The sequence below is a fragment of the Cydia pomonella genome, chromosome 18 (assembly GCF_033807575.1).
Source record: "Cydia pomonella isolate Wapato2018A chromosome 18, ilCydPomo1, whole genome shotgun sequence".
NCBI classification, from domain to species: Eukaryota; Metazoa; Arthropoda; class Insecta; order Lepidoptera; family Tortricidae; genus Cydia; species Cydia pomonella.
Genome location: NC_084720.1, coordinates 17,378,226 through 17,404,352, shown reverse-complemented (window position 1 = coordinate 17,404,352; position 26,127 = coordinate 17,378,226). Strand labels below are relative to the sequence as shown.

The following is a 26,127-nucleotide window of genomic DNA, read 5'->3' as shown; positions in this document are numbered from 1 at the left end:
AAAAATCTTCTCTTCTTACTAAAAAGACGTACAAAGCGCTGCAAAGGTTACTCCCATGCTTGTAATGTAATGTAAATGATACTTACAAATAGCCACCGTTTGGCCTTTTTTGACTGAATGGTAACAATAATAAATATAAAATAAAAAGTAAAATTAACGGAGCCCCTACTCAAGAAATGTTTTTTTTTTGTGTCTGTAGTTCGTGTCATCCAGGAAGCCGCGCCCCACTCCTCCTCCCAATCGCCTATAGTACCTACAAGTGTGGTATGCAACCTTTTACTAGTCTGTCTATACACATTAATTAGTAGACATAACTACTACATTGCCAAAAACTTGCAGATTTGTACTATAAGCAATTAGGAAGAAGAGCGGGGCACGTCTTCGTGGATGACACGAACTATAGGTATATGACGTCATTTAAAATCCGAAGTATTTTCCTTATTTATTTATTTTAAGGAATTCCGATTTTTTTAATCTTTTATTTTTTTATTTAGCCATTTTAAACTAGCCGAATCTTAATGAAGTTGTCACAGTTCCTTTCTTCTATATAGGTATCCTCCTTACCTTCGGTTTTCATCATCAGATCAGGTCGATTTTGCCAAATTTTGACAAATGGTCAAAAAACTAGTTTGCAGATGGTTTGCAGATTTTGAAAACAACTTACGAGTATTGCAAGTTAAATAAAAGCATGTAGGGATACTGTTTAACAACATCAATATTATTAAGTTTAACAAATGCTTGTAAAAATAGGTGAAAAGTGAGTCTGACCTAAGAAGTGGGAACTAATGGCTAAGTGAGCCAAAAAACAAGGCCAAAGGCTTAGCTCCACGAGCTGAATATCCGGACCACCCGATTTTGTAGCGTTCCCGTGCGAAGCTGAAGGCCAAGCTGCAGGAAAGCAGAGCCTAGAATGAAACCAATGCCATAGTATGAACGAGGCCGTAGGCCGAGCTCTGTATAAGGGCGGAGGCCCGGAGCGTTCTATCGCGGCGTGCCACCATGCAAAGGCTGAACTGTAGGAGAACAGAGTTTGGAATTGAGCCAAGGTGATCTCGGCTCGCCTGCTGCTCGGCCTTAGTTCTTGCTCGAAGGTGCGACTTGCTGGGATGCTTTGGGTATCGGGCCCTATGTAGGGCTTTACATCCGGCATATGCGAATGCAAAGCCCTGCATAGGGGCCCCGCTGTTTTATTTTTATAACATTTTGACAATTAGATCATACCTATGTACCACGGCTTTGCAGCAACTCGGCATATTTTGGGTGCCCGGCCAGCCGTAGAGGAGCGCGTCCTTTGGCCTACTACGGGCTCAAAGCTGATCATAATTAGGCATTAGCTGTAAGGTGCAATTTGTTATTTGAAATAATAATAAATAAATAAATCATCCTTCATTGTTTTTCACTAATATGTTTTTACACAGTATCTTCTTTTGTTCGTTTCCGAGCTCTATGATTCTTTTGTTTATTTCCTGCAGCTTAGCCATGCACAAAAGTTTTGAGACACTGCACCATCGGTTTTCTGCTAAACTCTGCTCTTGGTCTTTGCGTAAGCCTAAAAATTCTTTAAATTTGTTATCTTCATAATAGACAGGATAATAAAATAATAATAATTGATCAATATTGTTACTGACTTACGAAAAAAAAATACAGTGTAAATAAAATGTGGTAGTACAGGATCCGCGAAGTGCGAGTTCTACTTGAACTTGGCCAAGTCCGCGTGCCGAAATCGCATGGTCAGAGTCGGAGCGCGGGGCCCCCCTAGGCGCGGGGCCCTTAGCATATGCTTTTTCTGCTGTTCGGTTAATCCGCCACTGGAATTTAGTTCAATTAAGAAGTTTACTTACTAAAGTAAACAGTTGCATGCAAGAGTATATATAAAAAGACCAATGTGTTATGTAATAATTCTTATACTTATAATGGATGGACCTGCATTACAGAATATGTGTTCATAATTTTCGTACTGCTATCAATTTACTCTATATTTAATAGGCGGCAGAACGAGCCGCCTCGGAAGGAAATTGCCGCGCGAAGCAGGGCTCTCAGGGCCTCGGGCGAGGCATGTCTATACCGACCGAGCTGATTCACACGGCATTAGGCATACGCGCTAGGCAATTTTCTCGCGTACAAAACGGCCAGTGTAGACGTGCCTCGGCTGAAACGGCGCGCGCGTTGTTTTCGCCCGAGCGTGCCGCCTCGGCCAAGGCAACACTGTTGAAGAAATTGCCTCGCGCGTATGCTCGCTCTGTGCAGACCCGCCTATTTCCTCGCGAGGCTGCTCGCTCCGTGTGGAACCGCCTAATGAGTAAGAGCACAGGTTTATTCTGAACCTATTGAACTTACTATCTCAACTGGTTGCTTAGCTAGTAGATGATATCTGAGTAATTACATATTAATTTACTTTACATAATACAAATCACCTTTATGTAACCAAGCCGTCAACTGGTCCGTAGCTGTGCACAATAACTTCTTGCCAAGCTCAGTGAAACGGTGTTTATATCAAGCATAAACATCATATATGATATGATAGATAGATAAAACATTTATTCGCTTGCCACAATTACGTGTGTATTGTGGCAAGCGAATAATAATAATAGAAACAATAGTAAACCAAAATAAAATAAAAAACAAAAAGCACCAATAAAAGGTAGGTAGGTTTTCTGTGTTTGTTTGGTTTGTAGTGGCTCAGTAATACGCTACACTCTTTCGGGTGTAGCCCTGATAATTCTGCTAGAACTCAGATCACGTTGGGTTGATACGTGGCACGGATATATGGTGGAAATATTCACTGTATTGCAGCGATTGCTGTATTGGATACGGTCTTGGTAGCTCAGATAGCAGGACACTGGGCTAGCGACCCAGTGGTCATGGGTTCAAGTCCCAACCAAGTCGGTGAATCTTTCCATTTTTAATTTGTTTCTAAAAATAACAAACTATTAGGATATCAAAATCTCAGGTGCTCAACAAACAAATTGTAAAAACAGGTTATAAAATAGCATTACATTCTACAATATTCTTCAGGTATTTCCCGAAAGGCGGGGGCCAGGTGACCGTGAACGTGAATCCGGTGCGAAGTTTTCGTAGTGTGACGTTGACGGACCCGGGCACCGTGCACAGGATCACGGGGTCCAGCTTCGTGGCCGGGGTGCTGCCTATCAGTGTAAGTTTTATATGAACACACAGCTACTGCTACAAAATGTACTCTTCATCTGAAAACCTCAAATTTTTTACAGATTCCCTAAAACATTACTGAAGAAACTTTAGGAACTTTTACCTGTCTGTAGTAAATGATCAGTGCCTGAAATTTGATGTAGAGATAGTTTAAGTCCTGGGGAAGGACATAGTATAGTTTTTATCCCGGAAATCATCCCTTAGGAGGGTGAAAACACCGGTCTTACAATAAATCATTCACGGTACACTCTGTGAAGCTATGGAACGCGTTGGCATCTCCGCTGAGGCAATGTCAGTCTGTAGCATCGCTGAAGGCAAAATTAAAGTGGTTATGGCTATCAAATTCATTTCAATTGGAAGAAACGTAGGCAGGATTGTGCGGTTATACTTGTATGTGTTTATTGATATATGTAGTTATGTATTTATACGTATGTGTTAATCTTTATATTTATTTAGTTATTTTGTATATATGCCATTGCACCTAATGCATCGTATAGTATTTAGTTACGTATACTACTACTTCTTTAAAGTATTGTTGTCATTATCTTAGTTTGACTACCATTTCGTATGTATTTCTTGTTACTTAAAGGTTAGCTGGAAGAGATCCCTTAAGGGGATAAGTTCGCCTTTGTACATATTTACTGTATTCTCTCTGTGTTATGTACTTGTTTCGTGCAATAAAGTGTTTACGCCTACTACTACTAAAAGTGGGATGGAAATGATATAATTGATGTATCGTCTGATAATTGATGTAAGTATATGCTCAAATTGAATTATTGCTAATGCTCTTTATTTAAACGTTATCGTTGTCTTTCAAATAAAGAAGTTTGTATGGCGAATCAATAGAAAGCAGATTGGATAAACAATAAGCTACCCGTTACTAATCCTCGCAGACGAAGTCGCGGGCAAAAGATTGTTTTCTAACGGATTAGGCGAGTCCACACAGAGCGCGCCGACAGGCACGTCTACTGCTGTTTTGTGCGCTAGGAAATTGCCTCGCGCGTATGCACGCTTTCTGTGGCCCCGCCTATTGTCACTAAGATAGGCTCCTAAGTGTCCTTGTTTCCCGTAAGGTTCACAAATTATCAGTGTGGACGATGATACCTCTAGTCTATGCAGGATATCAAGCATACAAGCACTAGACACTAGACAAACACATATTTTATAAACTCCTGCATTTTTCGGCGATAGATGGCGCACCAAATGGCGGAAGGCGCGAAGCAAGTGCTACGCTCTGTGGCCGAAACCACCATCAACTGTTACAAGGAGGACAGCCGGATTGCCGTCGGTAACTGCAATGGCATGCTGTGAGTACACTTATCATATTATTTCATAACTATACTCGAAACCGTAATTCAAGACCAAAAAAACTACGACAAAGTTGAAACTGCAATAAAATGTTTTTACAATAGTATATTCCTTTTTTACAAAAATTTACAAATATGTTTTGCCCGCGTGGGTTCTTTCCTGGCGCAAAGGCTATCCATCGCAATTCAACGCGGTAACGCAGCGAGTGTGATGGGCACCTTTGCGCCGGGAACAACTCGCGGGGGCCTCTTTGAGTAGTTTGTTAGTTTAGTTTAGCTTAGCTTAATTTGTACTGAATGACATCATTATCTATTGACGTAATACGAGTGTATTGTTGACTATTGTAATCCTTGAATTATAAATTATATTTTTTTTTTTTTTACAAAAACATACGCTATGAAAATTTATTTATTTGTAATTTTAATTTTATGATTTCAAGACGTAATTTTATTTACTTATTTTTACATAAGTACAAGACGCCCTAATAAAAACTTAAACATCCGTGATTTTTGGTTGCAATGTTGGTTGGTAATTATCAGTATTGTCGTAATCTTTTAAACGTTCTAAAATTCTGTAAGTACGGTTCTTATTGCACTTAATGTTTGATCCTATGGTTGAAAAGTAAACTTTTTTAACTTATTAAAGAGGGAAATTGATTTTGACGTTATTGATGTGAAGGTTCGATTTAAGTGATGGTTGATACTTAAATTATGATTAGGTTACCTTATTTCGTCGCATATTTGGAGAAAAGCACTATACATGACTTGGCAGGAATAGTAATTCGTAGATTCGTCTTCTTTGTCGGACTCTGTTATGCATCGTCCTACAAAATCGATAATCATCCACGAATTGCCATTTCCCGGCCTCTGCAATAATGTACTATTGTACCTTTTTTCACGTGCAATAATCTACGAATTACTGTTCCTGCCGAGGCATATATATTGCTGTTCTCCAAACATGCGAGGAAATAAGGCAAATTAATCATAATTTAAGTATCAACCATCACTCAAATCGAACTTTCACATCAAAAACGTCAAAATCAATTTCCCTCTTTAATTAGTTAAAAAGGTTAAAGACACTACTTATTCAGCCATTCAGTACCATTTAATATTCGTTCATTCATATAATTGTGTAATATAAATCCTTAAAAAAATATAAAAGTAGTCTTTTATTTTATTAAGCAACATTCGCACGATCTTACACGACACGACTCTATCCTATAGTTTGAAATGATGCTGACCGGGTCGTGTAGATGCAGCCCGCGGTTATATTAATTGCCTTTTTGCGTTTTTCTTAGTGAATACATGTTTTAAAAAATAAAAATCAATACAGTAATAACTTTCCCGTTCGCTAAAACACGACAATAATGGTTTGAAATTTTTTTTAGTTTGAGTTTGACTATAGGGGTATTTCACGCCAAGCGGGCAGTGGAAAAAATGTCAGGTCATAGAATTTGCTGATATTTGGAATATTACTACTCGGTGTCCTGAACTTAGGTATTTTTTTTTTTTTTTTATTCGTCACCGTTTACGGTTAGAAGCATTTAAAAAGCGGCCAAGTGTGAGTCGGACTCGCCCATGAAGGGTTCCGTACCATTTATGACGTATTAAAAAAACTACTTACTAGATCTGGTTCAAACCAATTTTCGTTGGAAGTTTGCATGGTAATGTATATCATATATTTTTTTTAGATTTTTCATTCCGTTATTTTAGAAGTTACAGGGGGTGGAAGTTTGCATGGCAATGTATATCATATATTTTTTTAGATTTTTCATTCTGTTATTTTAGAAGTTACGGGGGGGGGGGGGGGGGGGGGACACACTTTTTACCACTTTGGAAGTGTCTCTCGCGCAAACTATTCAGTTTAGAAAAAAATGATATTAGAAACCTCAATATCATTTTTAAAGACCTATCCATAGATACCCCACACGTATGGGTTTGATGAAAAAAGATTTTTTGAGTTTCAGTTCTAAGTATGGGGAACCCCTAAAATTTATTGTTTTTTGTTCTATTTTTGTGTAAACATCATAATGCGGTTCATAGAATACATCTACTTACCAAGTTTGAACAGTATAGCTTTTATAGTTTCGGAAAAAAAGTGGTTGTGACAGAATCGGACAGACAGACGGACATGACGAATCTATAAGGGTTCCGTTTTTTTGCCATTTGGCTACGGAACCCTAAAAATGGATGAAATCGGAGGAGTGCATTTTTTAAAAGCTGTTGTTGCTATTATTTTATAAACTAAAATAAGTTTAATACTTATTGATTTTTATACAGTATTAATTGCTCTTTCTTGCAGTTATAATAACTTTGGTTAGAAAAAATCACATAATAAACCGAAAATAAAATTTTCATGTCGAATTTATATAAAGTTCGGTATTTTTGATTTTTTTTATTCTTACTTCAAAATGCATCATTCCTTTAGCTGCCCGCTTGGCGTGAAATGCCCCTATATTGAAGAACTTTCCGTACTATTTTTGCTACAATAAGGTGAACATTTCCGAGCATATTGGACAAAAGTTTGTTATAATATTAATTCAGTTTAACCTGCACAACGTCTACGGGGCACGTGTTGGGTAGTGACGCCCTCGGAAGGCGCGGCTCGGAGCCGCGCCAGGCGGGCGCCGCCGCGGCCCGCGAGCTCGGCAAGGACATCGACGCGGGCGCTTGTCTCGACTCGCACTGTCAGGTAAATATACTTCTTCATAAAGCCATTTAAAAATAAAGATGGTTCATTATTCAAGTAGGCATATTACAATGCGCTTATGAACATCAAATAAAGCTACACCGGCTCTAACCCTACACCGAGAAGATTTAAATCCCCCCTGAATTGGTGGAGGGTATCCCAATATGGACCGGATAGAAACTCAGCGGGACACATCTTTTCAAAAAATCACATCTTATAATAGAATAATCTTATAAAGAAAAAAAATATACAATTTAGATTACTATAGAAATGATGCAATTACATACAGTAGCTACTTTTCTTTATAGAAATTTGATAAAAAAATATATATGTCATATCAAATCATACAAATACGTAGCTCTTTCAGAAAACATACCGAATTCTTACGAACCTTCCGAATTCTTACTTTTATTCTTCATTTGCCCCGCCTCATATATGGCGGCCGTCGTGAGGGGGGCAAATGGGTATGATTTATATGAAGCGCCTATTCCCATCTGTGCCCGGCGGGTACAAATGGGAATATACACAAAAACTCATCAGTTCTTTGCTCTTAGGTGGATACGAATGCACACCCTGCTTTTCACGTTGTGACAATTTAAACCGCACAAGTTATAACCCCTAAAGCCAGTCTTGCGAAGAAAATATTCACCAATAACAACGCAAACTCGTCAATGATTCCGTCGTTATCTTCTCATGAGGGTCGTGATTAGAAATGCAACGAATAGTGGCTTGGACGAATACCGAATATTTGGCGGAGCCATCGGCCGAATAGCCGAATAATCGGCAAGAAGTTTTTCCTAAAATGAAGTAAATTCGAACGCGCGCGTGCATGCGCTGTGCAACTCATTTCTCGCTGTAGGCAGTGTTTGATATAAATTGCGCTTTTTCTGCACGACATTGCGGTGCGTTAGATTTCATCGTGTATGTAAAAAAAAAAAAAAAATTTTCTCATCTTTTTGTATTTTATGTCTTTTTGTTTTTCTATGAATATAAAGGTAGTCTGACTTGTAGTTTGTTACTTTTTACACCCCTCGTTTGCCGTTATCTACGTGTTAACATACTATTCGGTATTCGGCCGAATAGTAAAATTGTGGCCGAATAGGCCGGATACCGAATAATGGCCGAATATTCGTTGCATCTCTAGTCGTGATTCCCTTTACGTAGTGTAATGTTGTCTAACAGTGTTTAGAATAGAATAGAATAAAATAGAATATTTTTTATTCACAAACACACACAAGACACATTACATTACAAAATACAACAAAAACAAAGAAAGTATAAAGTGTCACGAAATGGCCTCATCTCAGCATCTTGCTGGTGCAATGCCGGATTTGGAGGTTTGGAGGCCTAGGGCAATAAAGGAGTGCAGGCCCCCTGGCCCCAAATTATTTTCCAAATAAAATGGTAAATTTTCCGAAGTCTCTATTGTGGGGGCCTCTCTTTTGTGGAGGCCCCGGGGCTGTAGCCCCGGTTGCCCTCCCCTAAATCCGGCCCTGTGCTGGTGGCTTCCAGCGTTGATCTTCCGATGAGACCATCAAGTGTGAAAAATAACGAAAGGTAACAGACAAGAAGAAGAAAGACTTAAAACAATATAGAGTGAACAAATTGAAAAATAGATGAAAGATAACGACTAAATTAAGCAAAGATTATTATTTCAATCTTTGACGTTATAAAGTGCGTAGTAGGTGCAGCTAATCGCGTTGAGTTCAAACTGTCGTGTTCGTGTTCGTCTAATTTATTTCTTATTTTGGCAACTAACTTAAGGGGCCCACTCATTACGAGCAGGGGCGTATTTACCCTAGGGCTATCGGGGCCATGGCCCGGGGCGGCGTAATAATGTAAGATTTTGTATCTTTTTTGTTTAAATCGTTTTTTTATCCTTGACTTCTGGGTCGGCGAAACTTTGTGACCCGTTGCGCCAAATTTTAAAATACGCCCATGATTACCAGTTCGCCGTACGATATCGGCCTGTCAGTTATTCGCAAAAACTGACAATCGCGAATAACTGACAGGCCTCTTTACAAAAACGGCCACTGTTGTATCTACGTTCGATTTTAGTTATTTATCATCCTAACAAACATGTTGTTAGTAGTATATGTCATAACACTTGACCCTACTCAGTGTTGTGTTCCTGCCGGTGAATAAGGTTGCCAGAGCTCAACGAGGGTGCGGAGTGTTAGGGTCAGCAACGCGCATGTAATTCATCTGGAGTTGCAGGCGTACAGTCAGCGTCAAATACTTCGTAGCAGTCAAAGTAGCCAAATAGTTCGGTACACCATATATTTAGTATGGTGTACCGAACTATTTGGCCACTTTGACTGCTACGAATTATTTGACGCTGACTGTACATAGGCTACGGAGACTGCTTACCATCAGGCGGGCCGTATGCTTGTTTACCACCGACCTAGTATTAAAAAAAGTGAATGTGGCCGCTATGCGGGTTTACTTTGTATAGTTCGTGCCATCCAGGATGACGCGCAGATTTGCCAAATCTAACCTTTAATAATATGACAATACGGGTCAAGGCTCGCGTCTTTGTGAATGGCACGGTGTATAGGCTGTAGGGCGACCGACATTCATCCTTTCGGACATTCTCGGCTCCATTCGGCTCAGCATTACTCCGAGCAATTATTTTTATTAGAGTTGGCACAACTTGACGTCCCTATGCGTGCACGACCACAGATAAGCTAATGTCTTGAATTTTGACAACCCTAAATACTAAATAGCCGAAAGGAATAGTGCCATACAGTAGAAAGGGACAGCACGATTCGTCCCGGAATCGCTGTCAAACTTCGGTTTTGTAGGAAGTGTCATTTCTGTACGTATAGTACGGTCTCGTCTGAAAATATTGATGCGAAAAGAGTGTCAAAAATATGTATACACGACTTTATTGCCCATATATTAAGGTAGTGTATACATATTTTAGGCAGTTTTTTTCGTATCGATATTTTCAGACTTGACTGTACTACTATTTATTCTGTGCTGTGAAACTGAAACTGGTTTTATTTCAGGACCAGGTGATTCTCTTCATGGCGTTGGCGGAAGGCAAGTCCTCGGTGACAGTAGGCGAAGTCACGCTGCACACCAAGACCGCCATACACATCGCAGAGATGTTGGCTAAGGTAAACTCAAGTCGAATAAGTTAACCTCGTAAAGCCCAATGTGCATTACAATGTACAATGTAAATTAAGGGTCGGCAACGCGCATGTAACACCTCTGGAGTTCCAGGCGTCCATAGGCTGCGGTGATTGCTTACCATTAGGCGGGCCGTATGTTTGCCACCAACGTGGTATGAAGAAAAAAACCGTCCAAGTGCTGGTCGGACTCGCGCAGACCTGAGTATTTGATATAAATTCCAGCTTGATACCTCCACGCGTTCCTGAGAAAAAGGGACTTGACAGACAGACAGACGGACGGACAACAAAATGATCCTATAAAGGTTCAATTTTTTCCTTTCGAGGTACGGAACCCTAAAAACAGTTTCAATCTAATTAGAAACTTATATAAACCAAATAAAGTAACATTTATAATAAAAAATAGCCTTTTCAAATAAATTAATTTCATCCCAATTTATTGCATAAGTCCTTACAAGGTCAAACATTTAAAAAACTGTAACCAGACTTAGGACTTAATTTTGTCGCAACTCTTCTTTGGAATCTCTTTTTTTAAAGTCGGTTAAACAAAAACGTATGTACTGCTAAGTGTCGCTTAGCCTACATTTTTAAGTTTAACCGAAATATCCAGTATTAAATGATCCGATTGGTTATTATTACCAAAGAGAATTTGAAATAGAGGTGGATTGTCAAAGATAATTTTGTAGCCACAATAAATTTACTGCCATCTTTTGACACATGATTAAAACTGATTAAAATTTTACACGCTTTACTACACATTATTAAAACATTTAGAACGCCATTTGACTTATAAATAAATAAAATAAATAAAATTTTATTTATTCGTTAGCATACATGATTTTTACAATAACAGGGTAGATGTCTCTTTTTAAGTATTCAGAGATACTTTGATCCTTATTCTTTCACTGATGTGTTAAATATCAAAAAGTGGCGCCATCTTACGGCGTCGGCTAAAGGTTGCGGCGCCATTGCTCGAAACGATGCCGCCATACCTTTGGCCTTTGATCTATTACATATCAGTGTAAGAATAAAGATCAACGTCAAATGGCGTTCTAAATGTTTTAATCATGTGTCGAAAGATGGTACCTGACTGAGCCCCCCCTGCCTGTACCTGCCTCCGCCCATGGTTCAAAGGAATAAGACAAAACATTCATCCCCTATTAATCGACCGAGTGAAGCGGTCTTATTACAAATCTTGTCCTTGACTTGTTTCAGGTGAATTTCGAAATACATCCCAACGGCAGCCAGAACACGATCGAGTGCACGGGCCTAGGGCTTATTAACAACAACTTGCCTACGTAAATAAATATTTAGTTTTTAGGTTTCAAATATAAATTATTATAGATCGTGTCATTCACGAAGACGCGTGCCTTGTCGTAATGTCATGTTAATAAAGGTTAGATTTGATAAATCTGCGCGTCATCGTGGATGACACAATCTATAAGTATGCTATGTTGTTTACTAACAATGAATTTAAGGGCAGATCGTATTTTTTTTTAATTAAACTGAAGGGGGCAGCACAGGAGATGTCAGATTTTTGGCGCGAGGTGTAAATGTGAAGTTTATGCTTTCCTTGTGGGCTACAAGATGGCAGAACATAGTATGCACAAGAAAACGTAAGAGAACGGTAGATAGCAGCACTTGCTTTGGTGTGAAGTGCCAATGTACGTGTTTGTTTCCGATTCAGGCCACAAGATGGCAGACTCTCCATCGCGCACGGTCCTTATAATCGGTTTTGCCCATAGAAATATCGGTCACTGCCAGAAGACGTATTTATTACTACTGTCATGCTTATGGCCCTTGGCTATATATAACCCTTTTCCAGGCATAGTCCGAATTTGTACCTACTTTGTACTATTTAGTACCTCCTTTAAAAAAAATTGTACCTCACGGTACCTAAAGTTATCACCAAAAAACAGTACACCCGCCATCCTGACAGTCAGAAAGGCGGGGTTTATTACGCTATATTCCCGTGGTTATTGATACATTATATAAAAGCCAAATTTTTGTACCTTCATATTCAATTATAATATGAGCCATTTTATTTGTGGTTTCCAAGTTTTACTCATTTATATTTTGCTTGCTATTACACTTTTGCAGGCGTTATAATTTTTCAAGATATCGATCTCATTTTTAAGAAAAAACGCTTAGGTACAATTATTTTTATTACGTAAAGTACACCCAATAGTACAAATTAGGTACAAAAATATGGTATGCTTTTCAATTATTTTTATTTAGGTACACCCGCCATTCTGACTCTCACTTCGGCTTTGGCTCTAGTTTCGGCCACAACCGAAACTTTGTAGACATGTTAAAATCGTTGAAAAATGTCGTAAAACCACTTTTATACCTACACTGCGTCGACCGTTTAGTGGCGCCATCATTAGGGGAATTGTGTTTTCCAATAAACCAATTAATTTCTGTATACATACATTTAGTATATTAATATTGTTATCGTACTTGTTCCCCAACTTAGTCTTTGTCCCATAGTTTAGTTTCATAGTAAGAAGTACCATTTCGTAAGTTTCGGCTGTGTTTGGCCGAAACCAGAACTACGGTCGAAGCCGATTCTTCGGTCGGAAAATAGAATATATTTGTATTTTTTGGGAAACCTTTGTAAATTGGTCCGGCTTGGGAAAGGGTTATTGACAAAATACATACATTTAGTATATTAATATTGTTATCGTACTTGTTCCCCAACTTATAGTCTTTGTCCCATAGTTTAGTTTCATAGTAAGAAGTACCATTTCGTAAGTTTCGGCTGTGTTTGGCCGAAACCAGAACTACGGTCGAAGCCGATTCTTCGGTCGGAAAATAGAATATATTTGTATTTTTTGGGACACCTTTGTAAATTGGTCCGGCTTGGGAAAGGGTTATTGACAAAATACAGACCTACAATATGTATAATGTATTTACTAAAATAAAAGACATAAATTATATTGACGTATTTTATTACATTTCATCATTCGGCGATACTCACGCTTGCATCCGTTTGGAATTCTTAGAGTTCATAAAAAGGCCAAAAATATTCACATTTATCATATATATATACTGTGTAAGTACATCCTTACAGTCAACTATACATTATGCTAGACTCTAGCAGCTAGAGTCGTGCGTTTCAACGAAACTTCTCGGAATGTTGTCAGCATTGATTCGCCGCGTGATTGATTTTTTTTAATTCTTTTTTTTTTCGTAAACGTTGCTCAGGGTTGCCAGTGCGAAGTATACATTTCAAAAGAAACAAGATTGTGACTATTGGTAACTCCCGAAAATACAAAAATAATATATATATATATATCATTTGAAAACTAGATTCGTAACAAAAATAAACTTATAAATCTAATTTGCACATGGAAACAACACAAAAATATCAAATTTCGTTAACAAATAAGTCTCACATTTTATTAACCCATGTTTTGTCTCTTCCTTACACCTAACTGAAAGAAAGAGATAAAACTATTTAATATTTATAAATAAGACGTATATAAACAGATTATAAGTCAAGTGTACACAGCAGGGAAACACCAAGTTACATATATTACAACCTATAAGTAAATTATGCATATAGCACGGGCTATATTTCCCTTAGCCTTAAACATATGCTCCCACTGGAAGATATTATGCGGAAGTTTACCAGCCTCGTCCCACTGTTGGGCAAATACCTTGTTGTGGATTTTAAGTTTTCAAATTTATACAACCTGTTCACTAGTGTAAGATGAAAATATAAATAAAAAAATACCGTTATTACCGTTGTGACCTTTATGATGGCAAAGTGAATAGGGTTGTTTCCAATTTTTTGAAACGCTTGTATTACGTTCTATATTAACTAGAAGTTGCCCTAAAATTCAACTTTTATACTAAAAACAGCTTTAAATATGTCAAATTAACAACATATATTTTGACAGATGCTTTCGCGCCCAAAACGCTCTTTGATAATTGTGTGACGTCACAGTTTACGGTTTGACACAACTACATACACACGTAGAAGATACGAACTGTCAACTGACATTTGTCATTTGTTGTTTATCGCCTAACTGTCAACAGTGTCAATCCGAGAGTTGTGACGTCATCAGAATCTTCAATGACGTTTCGAGTTTGGTCACGTGACGTGTGCCAAAAGATATTTTAAATCCAATATTTACAAAAATATGGCCATTACAGGTCCCCTAAAAGTAGTTTAACATGTTCTTATAATCCAAAAGAATTTATTGGGATACAATTCTGCCCTAAGATTTGTAGATGGAAACAACCCTATTGATTGTAAAGTCTAAGTAAAATACGTGACCCTTAGTTTGACAACCAAAACAGATGGCGCTGTACTGCGCCATGTTTTCCGGTCACTGAACTGTCAAACGTCAACTTTTGACAATCAGTGTTACCGCAAAATGTATCGAGTTGTACAGCGCCATCTCGTTTACCTGTCAAATTCGAAGCACGAAATTGTCTTAGATTATACACATCTTACTCAATCAATATATCTTTGATGAGAGTAACAGAAACTTTAAATTGTATAATGGATAATTTTACTTCGGCATTAAACGATTTTAAACTGTAATAATTATCGGTTTAGGACGGGCTCATGTTATATTAAATGTCACACATTTCTGTCAGGTTTTGAACCTGGTTACATCAAAATGCGATATTTTACAAATGTATGGCTACAGACTGAGCCACGTGAATTCATACATAACTTGTTGAAAGGGGCCCACTAACTACCAGTTCGCCGGACGATATCGGCCTGTCAGTTATTTGCGATTGTCAGCTTTTGCGAATAACTGACAGGCTGATATCGTCCGGCGAACTGGTAATCAGTGGAACCCTTAAGAGAGGCCGTAGGTCACAGTAGCCATTTATACTTCATACAAGCCTAATTCAATTTTCTACCTTGTTAGCTAAAACCTTAAGGTACAATTTAGAAGAGTTAAGGAAGACTTAAACCCTCATAGTGTCGAAATTTAATTTTTAACAAGTCTTCACACACGAATTTCCAATAAAAATAAATTACAACACAGTCAAACAAAATGCAGTTAGGTTATAAATATGCGCTACTACCATTTAATGTGACCTGTCAATGTTTTTAATCAAAAGTACGTAGGTATTTACATGACCATAAAGTCACATTTATTACTTTTTCACTAAGCAAATTATGTTTCATATTTTTTAACGTGGCAACACCACAAATGACAAAATTCAAAACTCGATACATAAAGTAACTTAGAGCGTCTACTACACGGTCGTCAACGAAGTTTCCGACTAGAGGCGCACCAAATATTTGGTAACTATCTGATATTCGGCTTATCCGGCCCGTATTTAAACCTCCGGCCGGATACCGGATTATGGCGTACTATCCGACCGGATACCGGATAGTAATTTCGTTTAATTTGGGGATAAAAATTAATCTAAAATCAGTCACGATCATAATCATACTCGTTCGTGTGAAGACACAACATTTTCATCGTTTTTTGGTAACAAACTGGAATATACAAGCCCTGCCTCTGAAAAGAGTTTCTCGCGTACTTGTGACATAAAAGTAGTTTTGGACCTAGACATGAGTCCGGACGAACGTTCACTATGAAACAGGTCAAAACCTGCACGACGCGCACCGGCAATGACCGGCCGGATACCGGATATTCGGACGATGGTCAAGACGAATATCCGGTATCTGGCCATACAATTATCCGTTGCATCTCTACTCCGACCACTGCGACCTTGATAGTTTCCGACCGTGTAAGACGATTGCCACCATATTGTGTTGCGAACGAGTGACCTTGGACCGTCGGAAGCTTGGTTGCCAACCAAGTAATATGGCCTTAAATTTCGTGTTAAGTTAATGTTATAATTACAATTGTCCATTAACGACCCCGATCCTCTAGTTGCAAAAACTTTGTGCATTGAAATTTCTAACTTTTTGCATTGTACAGTATGTACACAGGTACCCTTCTGTGGTTGTATGCTACTGAGAGCTTGTATGAGGCCTGGTACTGGCTGTGCGCTTGCGTCATGATTTGTGCTTCTTACTCAGTCTTCTTCGCCTTGGTGTCTTCCTCCACGAGGGCGGGCTGGTCTTCATAGCTGGGAACAAGAGCATGTATTTATTATTTTAACACAGTAAGTTCAGTCGTTTAAAAAGCGTAAGTAATTATGCCGTCAGTTTTGATTTTCTTTAGAACACACAAAATGTCAATGAGATACTATGGTATACTGCCTCCTGGTGGGAACAAATGAGGAATCAAAGAAGTCTTCTATAATATTTTATCATAATTTTAATAAGGATGCATTTCTTTCAAAAAGCTGAGACTGGTACCCATTGCCTATACCACAAAATGGCAGACCTAATAAATGTACTTACTTAAATTTATTGGGAAGGTTTTGTATATTGTTTTTTGTGCAATAGGCGGGGTCCGCCTAATTAAGTATATTTTGTTTTTTTTTTCACGTGTAATGTTTTTTTGTCCTTTATCTTTTTATCTTTCTGCAAGAATTACTAAGCGAACGGAATACTGAGGATACTAACTTAAAGAGCGCATGTATATCGCCGCGCAGCAACGCGAGCGCCAGCGGCGTGCCCAGGCACGCCGGCACCAGGTACAGCAGCGCGGGCTGCGCGTGCTTGAACACGTGCATCACCAGGATCGTCGCCAGCAGCCCCAGGATGTAGGCGGAGAAGGTGGCTCGGAAGTAGAACTCGGAGCCGCGCTTGAGGCTCTTGTCGAAGCGCAGCAGGAGGGCTATGAAGATGCCCGGGACCACGATGTCGCCCAGGCCGAGCATGGCGAAGTTGGACGCGTTCAGGCCGTTGACTAGCAGGTCTTGCGGGAATACCACTGCGGACAAATAATACTACATTAGTAACGTAAAATAATAAAGATTCAAAAAGGACTTTTTTTAATAGGCGTCTAGAAATGTCCCAAGAGTGTTTAGCAAACTTCACAAAACACGTAAATACGAGTCCACGCAGATCGAGGCGCCTCTCGAGGGAATTGCCGCGTGAAGCATCTTAATCCGTGAAGACGCGTCTCGCCCGAGGCAAAGGTACGTCTACACAGACCGCACCTATTGGCAGGCAGCCATTGTACCAAACTGAACTTGTTATTCGAACGATGAAAATAAACTTACTTTTTATCGGACCCTCGAAGGACTTGGTAACGGTGACCAGGACATTGGTGCCGAACACTCAGATGTACAGGAACAGTCCACATAAAAAGGATGCAGTTGGTCTCAACATTGTTACAGTGGAGCATCTCCTGAACAGGACCAAATAATGCTAATGACTACAAATTTATGTTTGATGGGAACCTTGAAAGACTTGGCAACGGTGACCATGACATTGGTGCAGAACACCCAGAAGATGTCGTACAGGAACAGTCCACAGAGAAGGATGCAGCCGGTCTCAACATTATTAAGGTGGAGCAACTCCTGAAATGGACCAAATTGATACTGTTGACAACAAACTCACGTTTGATGGGAGCCTCGAAGGACTTGGCAACAGTGACCATGACATTGGTGCCGAACACCCAGAAGATGTCGTACAGGAACAGCCCACAGAGAAGAATGCAGCCGGTGACTACATTGTTGAGGTGGAGCAACTCTACTCCGTTGATGGCGAAGGCGATACCGAAGAGGTTGTTAGCGATCCAGTGCTGTGGACAATTGAAAATGGTATACATATACTGATTTAAGCCTTTATAAGGCAGAAGGAATATATTTCCCACAACGATCTTGAACTTTAATCCAAAGTGATAGGGTTCAACTTTGCATAATTTCTGACATCCTTCCGTCCATTAAAGGGTACATTACAGATTAGACATTAGGTATAAAAGAGCAGATACGTCTGCTAACAAAAATCAAAAAGCAACTAGGGAAGAAATCAAATTATTTTTATAGTACATTACGATACAAGTGCGAAAAATAGGAAATTCGAAACGAGTGGCGATAAATTAAAACACGACCGAAGGGAGTGTTTTAAATCGACACGAGTTGCGAATTACCTATTCGCACATGTATCGTACAACGTTTTACAGTACATATGGCCCTTTAAATGTTCGACACAGTAACATAATATGCTACTTCTCGCACTAGTGCTATAAAGTAGCCCCATATGTACTGTAAAATATATTTATTCGTGTTTTTTCCACTTACTTTCTTGAACAGGTACCAGGCGCCCAGACACAGCGAGATGCACACACAGATGACGTCATAGCTGGTGAACTTGTAGTTGATTATATCAGCCCGCTGGTCTCGCTCGCCGCGGGTGAAGTGGATGTGGTACGGCACGTTGGGTACCGAGGCGGGTACCAGGAACGAGATTATCGGGCTGTGGGAGAATAAGCTTTATTAGAGGGGTGTATGGTGTGAATTTGTTTGGTGAGTGGATTGATTTGTGGTACTGTCATTAAGAAGGTTGAAGGCATTATTCTTCATATAACTCTTAATATAATCAGAATAAATATTCAATATAAATAATTTTGTCATGATTTTCAAAGGTCATTAAGTCTAACAATGCAATAGAGTCAGACCAAGACAAGTCTGCAACGATTTTTGTAGCATACCCACCCAGTGCAAGTGTTATTTATACATCATAATTTTATAGAAGTTTGGCGTTTAAAATAACGCTTGCACTGCGTGTGCTATCAAAATCTTTGCAGACTTGTCTAGGTCTGACTCTACCTTATTTGATAGTAACAATAGTAACAAAAGTAAGTAAGTAGTGATAGTAACAAAAGTAATAGTACCTTATTTTATAAGTTTTTTAAAGAAAATAATTCGCATTTTTAAGAATACTGTAGGTAATATTATTTTAAGTACTTTTTTTATCTACCTATAAGGACAGATTAATTAATATTTTTATTATTTTGGACCCGTTCTATTGTTTCACGATAAAGTTGTATTTACGTAATTGCCTATTTTCTAAAAACATGCTATATGACTAAATAAATTAATTAATATTTTTATTAGGTAAGAAACTGTCTTCAACCAATCCTTAGGCGGCCGGTACACTTGTAAGTTTTACTTACGTAAGTAGGGACACAGCTACACTATAGAGTGAGAGATGAATATCATTATCTCATTCTAACAAATAGCTTTGTCCTTACTTACGTAAGTAAAACTTACAAGTGTACCGGCCGCCTTACACAGTCATATTCAACCGAAGATAGACGACATAATTTCTTAACAAGATTTGTGGTTCTTGCTCTAGTATTTATACTCGGAATGTACCTGACCCAGTTACGACGTAGTGAAGAACGGACCTTATTACAGCCGTTTAGAGTTCAAATTAGGTCGGTAATTGTTTTTTAGTATTATAACTATTATAAGTGCTTAGATAATGCACTTAGAATGTACAGTCAGCGTCAAATACTTCGTAGCAGTCAAAGTAGCCAAATAGTTCGGTACACCATATATTTAGTATGGTGTACCGAACTATTTGGCCACTTTGACTGCTACGAAGTATTTGACGCTGACTGTACAGCAAGCATCAAAAGTAGCGAACAATACTACGCATACCGTTCTTTGACAGCTCGACAAAAATGTTAGACATTTGTCCATTTATTTTTATTATCTATTAAAGCCCCTATGAACGTGTACGGCTTGGTTACAAATTGATTAAGGTTTAGTATTTACTCAAATGTCAGTTTTCAATTGTTTGGTTAACCCTTTTCCCGGCATAGCACGATTTATCGACCACATAGGCGTCATTAGAATTTCAACTTTAGCATTCCGATTTAAGGTTCAAATTAGATTACACATTCAGGAAATGTTACTTGTCTTCAAATGAGTCATCAAAGCTGGATTAATTGGAATATATTTGGCTTTTTTGGGGAAAACCTTGTAGATTGATGCGGCCTGGAAAAGGGTTAAGTTAAAAAGCATGCATATAATACAACAAAACAACGCTATATGCAGCACTTAATTACTTTTTACGGAAAAAGTTTTTTTTTGTTGACCAAGTGACCACTGTCTAGTGACTGAAGTCAGACCAAGATAAGTTGAGAGGTTAAGAGAGGTATGGGCAATGTGAATGTCATCTCGCCTTGTGTGGTAGGGCACAGCACAGCGGATGTCATTCCAGATCTGAGCAGAGCCCAACTGGGGAAGTACCTCCACCTTACAGAAAACCGCAGCCAAATAACACTTGACCCTACTCATAGTGTTGTGTTCCTGCCGGTGAGTAAGGTTGCCAGAGCTCAACGAGGGGGGTGGGGTTAGGGTCGGCAACGCGCATGTAACTCCGCTGGAGTTGCAGGTGTACATAGGCTACGGAGACTGCTTACCATCAGGCAGGCCGTATGCTTGTTTGCCACCGACGTAGTATAAAAGTTGGTGGCGATTTTGATATCCGAGCCTGTGCATGTGTTAAGTAGACGTCATAATTTCATAGAAATTTGATCTTATTATTATTCTCTATTATAGATCTTATTATTCTCTACGACGTGCCTTGACTCGTATGGTCATATTATTAAAGGTTAGATTTGACAAATCTGCGCGTCATCGTGGATGGCACGAACTATATTTCCATATTTGACGACCGTTCTGGCCTAGTGGGTAGTGACCCTGCCTACGACGTCGATGGTCCCGGGTTCAAATCCTGGTAAGGGCATTTATTCGTGTGATGAGCATGGATATTTGTTCCTGAGTCATGGGTGTTTTCTATGTATTTAAGTATTTATAAATATTTATATATTATATATATCGTTGTCTAAGTACCCTCAACACAAGCCTTATTGAGCTTACTGTGGGACTTAGTCAATTTGTGTAATAATGTCCATTAATGTCCATTAATATATATATATATTATTTGAGTTTTGATTAGAGAGAATAAAGGCATATTCCATTTAGACATTCATTATTATGTTTATTACATTATTACTCACGAGTTAAGTTAAAATTATATCATCATGTACACGTACGATATCGCAACTTGAAGGGCGATAATCGCCTCGCATTTGATAATTGGATGTCAAACAGTTTAACATTATACGATGCACCTGAAATCGTCTGAGAAGCACTTACTATTAAATAGGCCTTTAACTGCCTTAAGCGGCTACTTTTAACAAGCTTTTATTTTACTTGCCCTGCTAGTATGTATGTGTGGGTCGGTCAAAGGCCATGCTAGGATAAGTTAAGTGAATCTGCCCTCAGCGAGTTTTGGCTTGATTTTTTTTTTTTTGATGTTGTGGCTTTATATTAGTTGCAAGTATGCAAAATATCAGCCCCCCAAATGTTATAGATTTTGGTTAAAAAAAAAAGATCTTTCTTCAATATTTTTTTTTTCTAGCTAGTCGATTTTGATGTGCGTCACAATATTGTGCATATAGTAAAGGGGTTTTTATGATATCAATTATAGGCCACATTGCCATACAGAAAAATTCTGTAATAAAAAAAGAATTTTTATTGTTTTTTTTTGACCTACATCCCGAATTCCCGATTTCCGATTGAGCTAAAAATTAGCATACAAGTATGTAAGTCAGGTGACAATGCAGTAATTGCAGTATTATGGTAACATCGCGCTGATCTGATGATGGAGGCGGGAGGTGGCCATAGGAACTCTGTGAGAAACAACGCAACCTAATTATATGTCAACCCTTACAGTTACATGCTTATGTGACTTAATAGGTACTGTACTGACCTCAACAGATGACTCAGAGCCAGCACTCCAAGGAAAAAGAAGTATCCAGTGAGCAGCAGATTGATGTACTCCTTAGAGAAGATTTGGAAGAACACGTAGAGTGCGAAGAGAGCGCACGACGCGATGAGAGGGAACATCAGTGCGTCCTTGTTTGACATCGTCTCGGCGCGCTCGCCTGATTCCTACGAATAAAAAACAATAGATATGATGGGAATGTTAGCTATAGTTGGGTGAGCCTCGGTAGCTGAGTTGGTATAGAGGTGGGGCTTAAGAGTCACGATTTGGAATCTCACTAGAGATTCTTAAATTGATTTGAATTTGTTAACACATCTGATAAGTGCAAACAAATTATAGAATTAGAAAAATAGAAAGCTTTTCATTCCTAAAAATAGGGAATGCAATAACCGGCAAAACTTCATAACCGGTTACGGTTATGCCCGAAATATAACCGATAATCTGTTACAATTCAATTCGTTTATTTCAGACACCACTGTCCATATACACAACGGTTATTTTCGATAAAAATGATAAAGTAATTTAAAAAATACGAACAGGATTTTGTAGTCATTAGAATATCAATACAATTTAAGTTATAAATAAATAAATAACCGTGACCGGTTATTCGAGTTTCCATTGGGTAGTCGGTTATGAAATTTTGACAAAATACTCTGTTATAACCGATTATTTACCCGCTTTCGTCCACAGTCTTTGAAAACCACGCGTATCGTGCGCGGCGTGTCATCGTGAGTGAACCTTGTCGGAATGCACTAAGGTTGATATTGAGTTGTAGCCGCGCGCGTCAGTTGACGTCTTTGGCGGTCAAAGGGTATCTAATCTGGACTTGGTGGTTCTCGCAGTTAGAGTAAACATGAGTCACTATAGAAAAACCCAAATTGATATATTGGGCTGTTTGCGTATAAGTATACTATCGACAGTATTGACCCGCCCCGGCTTAGCACGGGTTAAACAAAACCTTAATAAATAATAAATAAATAAATATTATAGGACATTATTACACAAATTGACTAAGTGCCACAGTAAGCTCAATAAGGCTTGTGTTGAGGGTATTTAGACAACGATATATATATATTTATAAATATTTAAATACATGGAAAACACCCATGACTCAGAAACAAATATCCATGCTCATCACACGAATAAGTGCCCTTACCAGGATTTGAACCCGAGACCATGGGCTTCGTAGGCAGGGTCACTACCCACTAGGCCAGACCGGTCGTCCTTAACAGATAATACAGCTAAACCTTCCTCAACAATCACTGTATTGATAGCTGAAAACCACTTGAAAATCCGTTCAGTAGTTTTTGAGTTTATCGTGAACATACATACATACAGACGCCGTGGGGGACTTGGTTTTATAAGCTGCAGGGCTAATATGGTCAGCTCTTTATCATTTGTCACCATGCCTGTCACGTTCTAACAAATATGTAAGTGCGAAAGTGACGCATGGCATGACAAGTGATAAAAATGCGGCCATGATACCGCCGCTGTAGTGATATATATATATATGGATATGTCAGAAGCATTCCGAAAAATAATCTTAGAAACAAAATTGGTTAGTAAATTGAAGTTTTAACCTCCTAAGACCTAATGTATATTACAATGTACACTCCTTTTCAATCTAATTAGAATCTTTCATAAACCAAATATCCATTTATTTGGTTGCATTGCTTCCTCAAATAAACGATTCATCCCAATTTACTATACAACAAGGTTCAAATTAAAATATTTTACAGTAAATATGGTGCTACTTTATAGCACTAGTGCGAAAATTAGCATATTACGTTACTGTGTCGAACATTTAAAGGGCCATATGTTCTGTAAAACGTTGTACGATACATGTGCGAATAGGCAATTCGCAACTCGTGTCGATTTAAAACACTCCCTTCGGTCGTGTTTTAATTTATCGCCACTCGTTTCGAATTTCCTATTTTTCGCACTTGTATCGTAATGTACTATTATTTCCGAGGATAAAGTAATAAATGAAAAAAGTTGAATAAGCCTTTTTTGAAGCCAAAAATTTACAATGTTATGACTACAATAGTAAGAATAAGAGATAAAGCTATATCTGGGCACTGATATCTCTATAGTAAAGATAATTATTCAGTGACACAAGTACAAGTCTCAATAATTGCTTAATAGAGCTCATTCGATTATAACGCAATATAATTGATTACAGACATAATTATGTACTGTTAGAAACATACATTATCTATGCACTATGAAACTTTATCATCTAGGAATAAAGTCCAAAAATGTATGTATGTATGTACAGTAGAGTCCAAATGTGATGATTTCATTCATAACTTGCCCATGCAAGTTTGAACCTGATGGTAAAGTCAAGTGTAAAAATATGGGTCCACGCAACTCACTCAAAAATATGTCCCATAGCTCTTAATGCGCCGACATAAGAGCTATGGGACATATTTTTGAGCAACTTGTGTGCACCTATATTTTTATACTTGAATGTAGATACATACATATGTAAAGTGAATTTTTTAGGGTGTAACAAGAATTCCTACTAATATTATAAAGCGAAAGTAACTCTGTCGGATTAACCGGGTCCACACAGAGCGAGCATACGCGCGAGGCAATTTCCTGCAATGATGCTTAAACTGCTAGACATATTTAGATGAAATCTGGTATGAAGATAGTTTGAGACCTGAGGAGGAGGAGAAGGCAATTTCCTCACGCACAAACCGGCCAGTGTAGACGTGCCTCGGCCGAAGCGGCGTGTGCGTTTTCCTCGCCTGAGCGCGCCGCCTCGGCCGAGGCACGTCTACACTGGCCGGTTTGTGTTTGCGTGAGGAAATTGCCTCGCACGTACGTGAACTGACACGTACAACTGACAGATTACCGAGAACCTACTGTACTTTTTAAGCAGTGTGATATACATCCTGTGAGGTTTTGAAATAAATAAAAATTGAGCAATACATGTATTAGTGTCTAATGAGAGACAGAGACTGGTTTTGTAAATATTCAAAATAACACATAAAAAAAGAAAAGTGACTAACACTCATTAGTTAATGTGTTGCCTTTATAACATCCAATTTGCATAATACACATTGAAATGTAAATGTAGGAATACTAAGTTACAATTGAGTTAAATAAGCTTAAACAGTTGCGGAAATAGGTACTTATATCATAAAAATCATTTGCCAATGGAACAATTATTATTATTTAGTAGACACATTGTATGAAATTTACAGGAATTCCCATAGAGTCCCAGGAAATAGGCAAATCTAGAAATTATGTTAATAATAGTTTACTTACAACATAACTTGTTCATATGTATATTATTTTAAAATAACTGTTAATTTTGTCATGTGTAGGTGTGCATGTGTTTAGATTAAGTACCCTTTTATTGCACAGTACATTAAAAAGTACTGTGCAATAAAATATATGTAAAGCTGAATTATCGTTATTAATAATGGGAGTAAAAGAGTCGCAACTAACTGTAGTACTGATATGAATAATGTTAAAGAGAAGTGGAACCAATTTACCATGACATTACATGGCTGCATAGAAATTCCCATTGAGAAAAACTAACTTTATCTATATAAAGTAATAAGGAAATTGCAAAATATGAGAAAAATAATTAATTACACTACTGATGGAAATGTTAAGATATATTTGCAAGTATGATGAAGTACATGATAGTAGCATTCAAATTCTAATAATGTCCAAACCAGATATTAGTGGGCGTATTTGGGCTAAGAACTATAATCAACAAAGACATAACGTTCTGGAGTTATTTAACGCGGTGTTCGCGTAAACAAGCGTGAGCCAGCATATGCCACGGGGCCACAACCGCCAACGTGCGGTGACCTGATTGGACCTCAAATAAACATAGTGAAAGTGAAATAAAATTCCAACATTTAACACAATACAATCATCAGGACTCACCTTTTGCTCCTTAAGGTACTTCACTGAACGAAATGACCCGAAAAATATCGGCAAAATAGCCATAATAACTAAACTTAAGTAGGCAATCGCGACGCCCTCAATACTCGAAGGTGGCCGGTCTGTAACATTTTTCACTGCTTCTCTCACACCCTCCTCGATGTTTATAGGAATTTCAGTTGCCGTATCAGCCATTTCGTGTGATTACTTTGAAATAAAATAAGTTATGAGCTGGGACCTTGAGGGTGCTCCAGCTTGACAAGAAAATGACAAGTGTACAGTTTG

General features: G+C 38.4%; 2 protein-coding genes across 2 annotated transcripts in view; one reads left to right on the top strand and one right to left on the bottom strand.

Moving 5' to 3' along the window:
* The window catches only part of LOC133527465 (RNA 3'-terminal phosphate cyclase), a 17,341-nt gene extending 4,107 nt beyond the window's left edge, over positions 1 to 13,234 (top strand). Inside the window, exons 5-9 of the mRNA XM_061864490.1 lie at positions 3,016 to 3,154; positions 4,357 to 4,472; positions 7,017 to 7,164; positions 10,173 to 10,283; positions 11,511 to 13,234. Coding sequence (XP_061720474.1) covers positions 3,016 to 3,154; positions 4,357 to 4,472; positions 7,017 to 7,164; positions 10,173 to 10,283; positions 11,511 to 11,597 — 601 coding nt within the window. The 3' untranslated portion in view covers positions 11,598 to 13,234. The remainder of the gene's footprint in view (positions 1 to 3,015; positions 3,155 to 4,356; positions 4,473 to 7,016; positions 7,165 to 10,172; positions 10,284 to 11,510) is intronic.
* LOC133527464 (minor histocompatibility antigen H13) lies at positions 13,230 to 26,127 on the bottom strand. Its single transcript, XM_061864489.1, has 6 exons — positions 25,846 to 26,127; positions 21,922 to 22,103; positions 18,435 to 18,609; positions 17,752 to 17,935; positions 16,810 to 17,119; positions 13,230 to 16,367 (listed from the first exon to the last, which is right to left on the bottom strand). Exons 1-6 carry the CDS (start codon positions 26,035 to 26,037, stop codon positions 16,310 to 16,312), a joined length of 1,101 nt encoding a protein of 366 aa, XP_061720473.1. The 5' UTR covers positions 26,038 to 26,127; the 3' UTR covers positions 13,230 to 16,309.